General features: G+C 36.9%; 2 protein-coding genes across 10 annotated transcripts in view; both read left to right on the top strand.

Moving 5' to 3' along the window:
* The window catches only part of sec31a (SEC31 homolog A, COPII coat complex component), a 23,239-nt gene extending 18,163 nt beyond the window's left edge, over positions 1–5,076 (top strand). For 4 of the 9 annotated variants that reach the window (XM_060895957.1, XM_060895956.1, XM_060895954.1 and 1 more), the window contains 6 exons: positions 1,411–1,446; positions 2,102–2,160; positions 2,267–2,497; positions 2,720–2,839; positions 2,938–3,009; positions 3,729–5,076. In XM_060895957.1, the coding sequence (XP_060751940.1) occupies positions 1,411–1,446; positions 2,102–2,160; positions 2,267–2,497; positions 2,720–2,839; positions 2,938–3,009; positions 3,729–3,908 (698 nt within the window). In that variant the 3' untranslated portion in view covers positions 3,909–5,076. The remainder of the gene's footprint in view (positions 1–1,410; positions 1,447–2,101; positions 2,161–2,266; positions 2,498–2,719; positions 2,840–2,937; positions 3,010–3,728) is intronic. The other 5 variants (XM_060895960.1, XM_060895959.1, XM_060895955.1 and 2 more) reach the window with 2 other exon arrangements.
* LOC132863700 (stearoyl-CoA desaturase 5-like) lies at positions 4,140–12,123 on the top strand. Its single transcript, XM_060896653.1, has 8 exons — positions 4,140–4,145; positions 4,711–4,851; positions 6,074–6,092; positions 6,351–6,839; positions 7,724–7,854; positions 8,525–8,730; positions 9,545–9,777; positions 10,723–12,123. The coding sequence occupies exons 1-8, from the start codon at positions 4,140–4,142 to the stop codon at positions 10,911–10,913; spliced, it is 1,416 nt and encodes a 471-aa protein (XP_060752636.1). The 3' UTR covers positions 10,914–12,123.

The raw sequence follows: 12,123 nt of genomic DNA, 5'->3' as shown, positions 1-12,123 counted from the left end.
ATCATGTTTTTCTTGAAGGATGCAGACTTCTTCCTGTACCACTGCTTGAAGAAGGTGTCTTCCAGAAACTGGCAGTAGGACTGGGAGTTGAGCTTGACCCCATCCTCAACCCGAAAAGGCCCCACAAGCTCATCTTTGATGATACCAGCCCAAACCAGTACTCCACCTCCACCTTGCTGGCGTCTCAGTCGGACTGGAGCTCTCTGCCCTTTACCGATCCAGCCACGAGCCCATCCATCTGGCCCATCAAGACTCACTCTCATTTCATCAGTCCATAAAACCTTAGAAAAATCAGTCTTCAGATATTTCTTGGCCCAGTCTTGACGTTTCAGCTTGTGTGTCTTGTTCAGTGGTGGTCGTTTTTCAGCCTTTCTTACCTTGGCCATGTCTCTGAGTATTGCACACCTTGTGCTTTTGGGCACTCCAGTGATGTTGCAGCTCTGAAATATGGCAAAACTGGTGGCAAGTGGCATCTTGGCAGCTGCGCGCTTGACTTTTCTCAGTTCATGGGCAGTTATTTTGCGCCTTGGTTTTTCCACACGCTTCTTGCGACCCTGTTGACTATTTTGAATGAAACGCTTGATTGTTCGATGATCACGCTTCAGAAGCTTGGCAATTTTAAGAGTGCTGCATCCCTCTGCAAGATATCTCACTATTTTTGACTTTTCGGAGCCTGTCAAGTCCTTCTTTTGACCCATTTTGCCAAAGGAAAGGAAGTTGCCTAATAATTATGCACACCTGATATAGGGTGTAGATGTCATTAGACCACACCCCTTCTCATTACAGAGATGCACATCACCTAATATGCTTAATTGGTTGTAGGCTTTCGAGCCTATACAGCTTGGAGTAAGACAACATGCATAAAGAGGATGATGTGGTCAAAATACTCATTTGCCTAATAATTCTGCACTCCCTGTATTATGGTAATGAATCATTTAGTAATGTACATACATGAACAGTTGTTTCACATGCTGACCCATACGGACATGGAATATGACACTGAAGGACATTAGGAGGTGCTTCGTCTAATTTATTCTGTGTGCTGCCTCTGTAGTCCGGTCAAAAGGTCCAAAGGGTAAAAGCATTGGCTTTTCACAAGAAATAGGAGCTGAATGTAGTACAAAAAAACTGGATCTCACAGTAAAACCAGTGGATTGTATTTAATTATATCAGTCTATCCTGATTATATCTGTCTAAAATGTGAAGGTGTTTCTTATATATGCAGAACACTGTGTCCCTTCTTAGGAAACCGGTTTAATCTTTTATTAACGTGACCCTATGCTTTGATATCCTGTGAGATAATTAGACAAAGTAAATCAGGAACAACGCTTGTTTTCAGCCAAATCCGACTTTAACAAATAGTCATAGCTAATTTCTAGAAAGCACATTTTGTTATTGTCTTATCCACAGGGGGAATTACCCAAGATGACACATGGTATCTGGAAGGTGAATTTTCATATTGGTTGTAGTGATTAATATTATAAATACATGGAATCATGCTGTTCCTGCAATTATATGATCAAGTAATTATGCAAAATCAAATAAAAAATTGGCCTGCTATGGTAATTTGGGGCATATAACGCAAGCAAAAATCTGTTTATAGCTTAAATCTGTCTATTCTATACTGGAAAGGCATAGTGAACATCACAAGCTGCCCTAGATTCATAACTGAAGAGCACAGCAGTTATTAAATGCTGATCAGGCTGGTGCTTGAAGACTAATGTAGGTCAGCTATTACCCTGATGAGAACAGAGCTGTGGGTGCAGCAGCTCCATTTTTCAGCACTTTACTTTTTCTTTTAAACTTAGTGCCGTGTATCGCACATTAATTGTACTCTTTCAAATCAAAGCAATTTTCCCCACTATTTTTAGAATTATTAGCATTTAAGATGACGAAGCAGTGCCATTCTTGCACGTTTAATCCAACTGATTCTTACAAAATCAGTGATATTGTTCAACCAGCTATTTTTTTTCTTGATGATGATAATGATACATTAATGAAAATGCACATGCTACTACCAATCCTCATATAAAAGATTTAAGAATTAGACTAATCAGATTACATAAAAATGATTAATAACACTATCTGTCTTTTGAATTAGGGCCCCAGAATGGCTGGAACGATCCTCCGGCCCTCATCCGAGGATCTAAGAAAAAGAAGGTGGGTTTGATAAAGTCTAATGAAACAAAAGAAAAAAGGCCAAGCCTATTGGTTCTTATTAGGGATGCAGTGATCCTCATGCTCATTCTGTGATCCTCATTCTCAGGTCCCAGAAAATTACACTCCCCCAGCTCCAATCACAGCGCCCATCATGGCTCCCCTGGGAGAGCCGCAGCCTTCTCTTCAGCCGCAACAGCTTTCTCCGCAGTCAGCTGGTGTTCCTGCTCCCTTCAACCCTATTCAACAGCAACCAATGGCTCCTACACTCAGAAACCATGCCATACCCAGCATGCCTGTAGAGGGAGCACCAGGAGCACCCACTGGGGACGTCATACAGGTGCTAGAAAAGCAGCAAGCACTCAGTTGCACCAGACATTAAGCTATAAGTATAATTTAAGTATGGCCTTTTGTAGCATAAAATATAGACAAAAAAAAAAACAGATTTTTGTAGTTTTTGCCTGCACATGTTCCAAATCGACTCAATTTTATTATTTCTTATTTATTTTTATTTTATTTATTTGTAAATCTGCGTGTTATTTATTTTATTTTTTTTTTCAAGCCAATTCAGTCTCTCCCTACTGAGAAAATCACAAAGAAGCCCATTCCAGATGAGCACCTTATTCTCAAGACAACGTTTGAGGGCCTGATCCAGAAGTGCTTGGCTGCTGCCACAGACCCTGTTAGTACAGCCTGTTTTGCCTTCTCATAACATCCTGGTTTATGTCTAGCTGTTTTATCCTTTGTGTATCTATTCAATCACTGTCTTTCTTTTAAAAGCAAACCAAGAGGAAGTTGGATGATGCTAACAAGAGACTAGAGTCCCTTTATGACAAACTGAGAGAGCAAACTGTGAGTATTCTCTAAAATTAAATAGTAACTAAAATTCACACAAAATGTCTGACACCACGGTGGATCACCATTCAGATATATAATTAGCATTTGATCAAGTGAGGGACAGGGCAGTAGGTATAGATGGTATCACATTTGTAATCCATTTATCTTTCCTCTTAAGATATCAGACACTTTCTGGGCAGCTGCAATATTCTCTTCCATTGCCAAGTATTCACTTTAAGAGTTTACATTGTTAGTGGCCTGAATTATGAAATGGGACTAATGTGAATCTGATGGATCAACAATATATAGTGTCATGATAGTTTAGCTGCTGTCTTTAAAATCCTTATTTGTAAAACGTTATACAATGTAATGTAGAAAAAATTTTATTATCACAATATATATTCATGATGCATGTTCCTGATTATGAAGATTATCTCCATAGATTTTTACGACATACCATTCAACTTAATTTAAATTTTTAATCAATGTTTTCAGGTAAAAGGCTTCAATAATGTTAATTAAATGGCACTAACATATTTCTAACTTTAGTTCATTGCCAAAATGTCTGAAGTTTATAAATCCAAGGTCTAATTCCAGCTTTGGGCACTTGTATGGAGGAAAATCTGAGATTTCTTAACCACAGTAAAAAAAAAAAGCTTCTCATTGTGTAATCATAATTGCAAGTAATAATCAATTTTGGTAGATATTTAACATCATCTCCATTGTTTCTCTAGCTTTCTCCAACCATCGTCAGTGGCCTGCACAACATGGCTCGGAGCATCGAGTCCCGTGCCTACACAGATGGCCTCAACATCCACACACACATTGTCAGCAACAGTAACTTCAGCGAGACCTCCGCCTTCATGCCAGTCTTGAAGGTGGTGCTAACACAGGCTAACAAGCTGGGCGTCTGATGTCATGTGCGCATATACAATACTCACCAGTATTCCCCGCAACACCAACACAAGCCATCAGTCAATAAGGACCAACTTGTATTGACATGCTTCGCCAGTCTTAAATCTGGAATAGGGCATTCCAGTTTACAGGCGTTCTTTAGCTTTTCTTTTGTTTTTTTTAGTTTTTGGTTGTGTATATGTTTATGTTGCCATTATTTCATATGTGTAATTGTGGCAGAGCAGAGTGCAATGGGGGTGTTTACCCCTTTTTTCCTCTTTATTTTCAATTTTTCTTTCTTTTTTTTTTTTTTTGTTTGAGTCAGTACATGTTTTTGGGCAACTCGTGAAATCAGAGAAACTTGAGAAATCGATCACATGTCTGACTGGATTTGATAGATATTTGCTATTGTGTAATTGAGCTCTGGTTTATCATTTTAGATTTTTTGTTTCCTTCCAATTTTTGTCAGCAAGAATTTTACGCTATTGCTTTTTGTGCTAATAGAAGCCTTGCCATTTCAGTGATGTTCAATGCAATTTCCTGCAAAAAAACAAACAATGTAATTGCATTTTATCCGTTTGCCAAGATCTGCATACAGTCTTGGTGACAAGGAAATATTTTCAATAATGTTATTTATTTAAATCTTTTATGATTTGAGTTAATCAGTAACTAATCCAACATTGGCAAACCAAGGCTGCCTAGATATACGGCTGTCTAGTTTTACCTCTTTCTCTAGTAATTTGAAAACGTGATGCCACAGTTAGGTGTCTGAAATGCTTTCGGAAAGTATTGCAGCTGTCTTGGTGGAAAGAAAAGTGCTAGTACTCACCGTGGTTCTTCTTTTACACCAGGCAATGTTTTGAAAGGAAATATGTTAGCGCTCTATATCACCAACCATTCACAGTTTTTGACTTGTATGACGTACTTGCAAATGATGGCATGATTTTTTTAAAGGCACTGCTGGTTTAAGCTCTACAGCGGATATCACAGAGAAAACTAGTCAATAGTAACATCAATTTAATCATTCTCACCACTCCTGTTTAAACTCTTATTTTGTATACAAATTCTGTACCTTAGAAATTTTGTGGGGCAATCAATGCACAATGTTTTAATTGACCATTGTAAAAAAATTGGAGGAGGGTGTTGTGTTTTAATGAAGTGGTCAAATAAAGTGCTCAATATTTCTCATCTTTGGTCTTATTTCTAAACTTGAAGGAAACAATTCGCCAGTATAACATGCAGATAATTCATTGTAATTATTATTGGTATCCAAATTGTATTTTGTATTAAAACTTTATGATCAGACTTTTGTAGAAACTTCCATTGATGTTGGTCTATTTTAACCGTAGTTTCCTACATTACCCACAATTCCATTTGCCTTCCTGCTAATAGTTGTGCCATGCTCCAAAAGAAAGTAATGCAGCAGTGCTTTATTCTTTTATCTGTATGTCCAGCTATCGCACCTTCTCATCTGTACACTTTGTTCAAACCAAAAAGATTCCAAAACATAAATGCTATACTGCTATATATGCCATCATGAATGTTATCTCTCTGATCTATCTCACAATCTAATCAAGATGTCTCTGCTACCATAGAGTTTTGAGGTTCATAAACTTTCCTAGTTTGGTACCTCCAATAAAAGTGAGTGAAAAAAGCTCTTGAACTTTTGATTTAAGGGGCTAAAAGTGTGAAACCTGGACATTATTATAGATCGAGGGCGGGAGGGAGGGGTTTAATTCACATGGTCTGTTAAGGAAACTTGTAAAAGATTGAAAGATAATTCTATTATTTTTATTATAGTTGTTTATGTCTGTACTTTTGAGAGTCACAAACCGCTGGAACCAAATTCAGAATCAGTATCAGAATCAGATTTATTGGCCAAGTGTGTTGACACTTGTTGTGTGAGTCAACTCACCTGGTCATTAAACCTGATTCTGATTCTGATTCTGATAAGAATTTAAAATAGAAGCTGCTGTTCATAGCTTTGTTTATTAGTAAAAACAAAAAAACATGATTGCATTATCTGTTTACCAGGATCGACATACAGTCTTGGTAACAATTTCATTGACATTGGTCTATTTGGACTTCGGTTAACAGCTTCTTTTATTATATACAATAGCATCTGAATTCCTGTTGATTGATTGAGTTGTGCCATAACCCTAAAGTCTTTTATTTGTGTGTCCAGCTATCGCACCTCCTCATCTGTACACTCTGTTGAAATAAAGAAGATTCCAAAAACTCTGTAATCATGTTAATGCTGTCAACACCATCATGAATGTCATCTGACAGAACATGCCATTCGTCATGCTTGTCATATCTTGAATCAGCCAAGTCTCTTCCATCATAAGCTTTGAGTTTAATAAAAGTCTGCACTAAAAGTGAGCGAGAAAAAAAGCTCTTGTACTTTTGCTTTTATACAGTCTAGTTAGTTAAAAAGGGTGTAGTACATCATTTGGGATGAGGCTCCAATCTAATCTCAACGTACTTACACAATGACAATAAAATGATTCTGATTCTCATTCTGATTCGGGTTACTCCAGGTTATTCTGACACGTATGGCCTTCCATACGCACTTCACCATATAATAGGGATCTTGCGTCTCTGCTACCATCGTCACCACCTGGAGCGCTCTTTCAACATCTCCTGTCGTTATACAAGCTCGTATGGATATCAACTGATTGCTATTTGTTTGCTTTTGGTTCTCGGAGGCCTGGAAATCCACGCTATTTTTGGAGATTTGGAAATTTTAGAGATGTACGCACTTCCGGATAATGGGCGCAACGAAGTGGCTCACCGAGAGGGAGCGGATGGCGCAGAGAGCCGCGTGCCGAATGGCACCAAGCGGCAGCGCATCGTCTGGAGAAACGTTATTCTTATGGGTCTGCTTCATGCTGGTGCGCTTTACTCCGTGCTCCTCATCCCCAAAGCGCATCCCTTTACCTGGATATGGTGTAAGTCTTAGATCATTTTTGGGTTTGAATATGGTTTGAATATCTACATGAATCTATTATACCGCAATAAATGTCTTGCAATACTGAACATTTGAATGATGCCTATAGGTGCCTATATCTCTACATTTTGCCAGTAATCCATATTTTATGGAAAACACAGATGAGGGTGAATTTATTCTTGCTTGTAAACAGTGAGCCATTTTCCTCACCTTATATAAATAATTTAAAAGCATACATCTACAAACCTTAACCAAATGACATTTCGTTTACCAGATGTTATCTGAAACATCTGTGGCATTTAGAACAAATTATTATTGAATTATGAAGGATCAACATTTTGAAGGACCACGAACACACCACTAGCAGCCTGTGTCTTCATCTAAGATGGAAAACTATTTTTTTTCTTCTATTGTTGATGTGTGTGATATCCATGGTATTATATTTATGCTTTATGATCATGGATCATTTAAAAAAAACAACAACAACAACAAAAAAAAAAACAGGTAAACTGCCCTGGAAATAATACCCCGCAGCAAAATGTGGTGTATGTAGTAGATGTGTGTTTGTGTTACATGGCTGAAAAATAGCAAGAGTCCAGTTGCTATGGAAACATCTCCCAGACAAACTCATTCGCTTCACTTATTATTGCTGCATCACATGGTCTAGTCTCTTGGTTAGTCTTTATCATACATTCTAGCCTGAAAACCTTGATAGCTGTTGTCTTTTTAGTCATGTCACAGGTGTTGCTTGGCCAGTTGCCTCCTCTGCACTCGACTGACTAAAGGCTACTCAAATTACAGTTTTTGCTCTTAGGTGTCTTATTCTGACTGGAATATTTTAGATATTTAATGAGAACACTGCTGTGTTGTGCTTTTTCTTTGCAGCCTATATATGTTTCATGATCACAGCCCTTGGGATTACAGCTGGAGCCCATCGGTTATGGAGTCACAGGTCTTATAATGCCAAACTGCCACTAAGGATCTTCTTGGCTGCTGCCAACTCCATGGCCTTCCAGGTAAATAGTATTTATTGTAATGATATGCTGATCATATGTTGTTGTTTGGTGTACACAAATGGCAAATGCTGAGTAAGCAGGCCTGAAATATATATGGCACTGTACTCTATTCAAAACCATTCAGCATGAATGTTATTATGCCAACATTAATAATTCTTGATGGCTCTTTGTCTTATGAGAAAACACAAAACTGACACAGTGATCATATACAAAACATTCTTAGTCACAGATCTCAAATAATCTCTGATTATAAGAAACTATTTATAATAGGATCAGTTTACATAAATGTTTTGCCACTTATAACTCAACCATCTTTCTAAGGAAAAAACTTGTATGGGGAAACTCCACATGAATAATTTAGAATTTAAAAAATTGTGTGGTATTATAGTGTTATGGTTTTCTGAGAAAGATGTATTTAACGTTTTTGGTTTCCGAAGCGTTCACATGGCTATTTTTTTCCTATTTACCTGACTCTACATCAGCCCTTTCTTTTTGCACTTGCAAAAACCAATAATTTTTGCCTATGTTATAGCTTCATATATAGCATTGTGCTTTTTATTTGGCATTTATTTCATTGGTCTTTGTATCCACGCAAAATAAATCTACAAGCTACTCAATTGACAGGATGGCTTGTCTAAAACTTCATTCTAACTTTATTTTTTCTTTGCAGAACGATATCTATGAATGGTCCAGAGATCACAGGTCCCATCACAAATACTCTGAGACAGATGCTGACCCCCATAATGCAAAGCGAGGCTTCTTCTTCTCACATGTAGGCTGGCTGTTTGTGCAGAAACACAAAGACGTGATTGATAAAGGCAAGCGGCTGGACCTCAGTGATCTGCTGGCTGACCCTGTTGTTGTGTTTCAGAGGAAGTAGGTCCACTATGCTGTAATCCTGAAGAGAGTTTATAGTGCTTTGCATAAGTATTCACCCCCTCAGATTTTTCCACCTTTTGTATTGTTATAACCTGGAATTGAAATTTAAATTAACTAAGAATATTATATTTGATTTAAACAGTCAGTATGACGCATGTATCTATTTTTATTATGGCACAAATGATAATTAAATAAAAAGCAGACATATATTGGCTACATAAATATCCACACATACCATGGTTAATACTTGGTAAAACCTGACTGCAGTTAGAGCTGCATGTCTCTATCAGCTTTGCACATCTGGATCCTGACAATTTTGCCAGTTTTTTATTTGGATTAAGGTCCGATCTTATTTCTGGGCCAGTCAGGTTCTTGCATTTGAACCAGTGTGAATCCAGTATAGATTTGGTTGTGTGCTTAAGGTTATTGCTCTGCTGGAAGCTGAACCTCTATCCTAGGCGCCATCCTAGTCTCAACTGTCTTCCAGTCAAGAACAGTTTTTTTCCTAAGATTGCTGTTAATTTTGCTCCAGTTGCTGCTGATGAAATGCTTTTCCTACAGCAACAAGGGTAATAATTTTGCAATAATACTTATTCTGTGTTGGGTATTTTGTAGTGATTGGTGATATATAGGCCCAGTTCTTTCCATTTGAGTTCAGGTTGTATCAGAATGTGGAGAAGTTTATTGAAGGGAGAATACTTTTTCAAGGCATAAACAACAAAATAAATCTATAAAGTAAGATGAAGTAATTCATTTTAAACTGGAGATAATACTATGTGGACTATACAATATTGCATTTTGTTTGACACAGATATTACAAAATGTCAGTGCTGGTGATGTGCTTCTTCCTGCCCACTATGGTCCCGTGGTACTTCTGGGGTGAAAGCATGTGGAACTCATACTTCCTAGCCTCTATCTTACGCTACACTGTTGCTCTTAATCTCACCTGGTTAGTCAACAGCGCTGCACATATGTACGGCAACCGGCCCTACAACAAGGATATCAACCCTCGAGAAAACCGCTTTGTCACGTTTGGAGCTATTGGTACATTTATTTATTTATTTTTACTTACTTTTGTGCATGATCAGTAACAGTGGTGAAGTCTGTGAACAATATTCTGACAGTAGTTACCACTAAATAACTATAATATTACAATTAAAATAATAATAATAATCAGTGGAACAGAGAATACTAATAGTTGTTTAAGTTATTGTTATTACGTTATGTTGTGTTAATGTTTATTACTGTTGAATTTTCTGAATCTGATTGATCAGAAGGTATTTTCTATAACAGCTATGACAGTTGTTTCGGCTACAAAAAAAACACTATTTATATTAATATGCTTATTCTAATACAACATTTTTTCTGTAGTAACAACTTACACAGGGACACACCACATAATCGGATTATAAAAAATATCTCTAGTTGTTGACATGATGGAGTTTTCTGTTAGCAGTTTCAGAAGGACTCGTCAGGGTCAGCACTGTTACAGTGAGGTAAAGCTGTGACTTTTAGGATTTCTGACACAAGAAATTCTTCAGGAAGGATAACTTTACTACTCTGACTAGCAACATTTTATTGTCTTATTAACTTTAAGAGAGGAAAAAAATAGAGGCTGGTTAAGGAACTATATATAACTGCTATAACATAAGTGATAACAGAAATTTATTTGCTCAAGATGTTCCACAACATAAGTCATTAATGTATATAGATAACTAGTACAACATGGTATGCTTTAGTAAGTTAAAACTTGTTAGCATTAGCAAATTGCTGGGGTAGAGAAGGAATAAAACATCTTCTAATAGATAATTTTCCTATATAATACATATATAATTCAATAATTCTCCAATGAATCACCAATTGTCTTTTCCACTAAGAATAAAGACTAGGGTTAATTATTGTTAGAATTATATTTTAACTTGTTATTGTGGTTATAAAATGGATCTTTTTAATTATTTACCTTGGTCGTTGTGTTTCTTTATCTCTCAGGGGAAGGTTTCCACAACTTTCATCACACATTTCCTTTTGATTATGCAGCCAGTGAATTTGGCTTGCGCTACAACATCACTACATGTTTCATTGATCTCATGTGCTGGCTCGGCCTCGCTAGCAACCGGAAGAAAGCCACATCGGAGATGGTCATGGCTCGGAAGCTAAGGACAGGTGATGGGAGTGCCTGAAATGCCAAAAGCAGCACAGATCTCTCAGCACCACTTATTTATCAGAACGGCATTGTAAAAGTGGAGTGTTGTGTTCTTTCATTAAAATGTCTTTACTGCTAATCTGTCACAGAGCAAGTAATTATAAATAAGGTAACTATTGTGATGGCTTAGATTTAGCTCAACTTGTGGACATTTTTGTTTTCACAGGGGAGTAGATTTTAATGTGAAACTCTTTTTTTTTGTCGCATATCTTTCTGAATTCATTGTTTACCGGTGGTTTTGTTTTTTCTTAGCTAGACAATCCATGTAACTTTAGCATTACCCAATGAATCCACATATTTTGTAGCGTACATAAGGTAGGATACATAAATTCTATGTTTACATTTGCCTAATACTACCCTATTAAGTAATATCTTAATCTTATTTTCATTGTAATCTGCCATGTGCAGGCTTTGCCTTAAATTTGCTGCTTGTGATGGTGTAATTTCACCAAAAACAGACACTTTATAGAAGAGCCTACGACGTAGGCCCTACGTTGGTCATGCTTTTCATGAGTACAAGGCCTAATTGATCCAAATGATAAGATGATAAGTAAATTTGCACTATTCGAGCTCACATTCATGCTAGAAGGATTGCATGGCTGCTCATGTTATCATATAAAAGCTATCAGTTCCAAGATATCATGGCAGATATGCTAAATAGAAAAAAACGTGAAACCACATGTCAGTTTTCTCCTGTTGCTAATGTTAAAATAGATGTTATAGCAAAAATTTACAATGATTTTGTAGGAATGCAAGAAAAATGCATATTTTATTGTCTCACATTTTAAAATCTGGATTGCACAAATTTGCTACATGTTTCTCACATTAATGCCCTGGGTAATTAGATGATTTATAACCTATTTTTGGATAACTATTGCACAGAACACCAAAAGAATCAAATAAGTAGAAATGCCACATTCAGTTACAGCAGTTGATTTTGTAGAGTAGCAGATTATAGATTTCCTTAATTCTTAAGAGTTTTTCATGTGTCTTTGCATAAGTGCATTAATGTATGGCTGTGTAACTTGTTGCTCCGTGTACATCAATGCATGTAACTACGTTTGTCTTTAACATGCTATAAGAATTAAGTTACTTTTAGAATTTTTTTTGCAGTCAAAATATATTCTGTAGTGACTGGGCCTTGGGCTGTTCTTCAAGGCAATGAATAAAAAAATAATTAGTCATAA

Source organism: Tachysurus vachellii, chromosome 20 (genome assembly GCF_030014155.1).
Source record: "Tachysurus vachellii isolate PV-2020 chromosome 20, HZAU_Pvac_v1, whole genome shotgun sequence".
Classification (NCBI taxonomy): Eukaryota; Metazoa; Chordata; class Actinopteri; order Siluriformes; family Bagridae; genus Tachysurus; species Tachysurus vachellii.
This window is presented reverse-complemented; position numbering and strand designations above follow the sequence as displayed.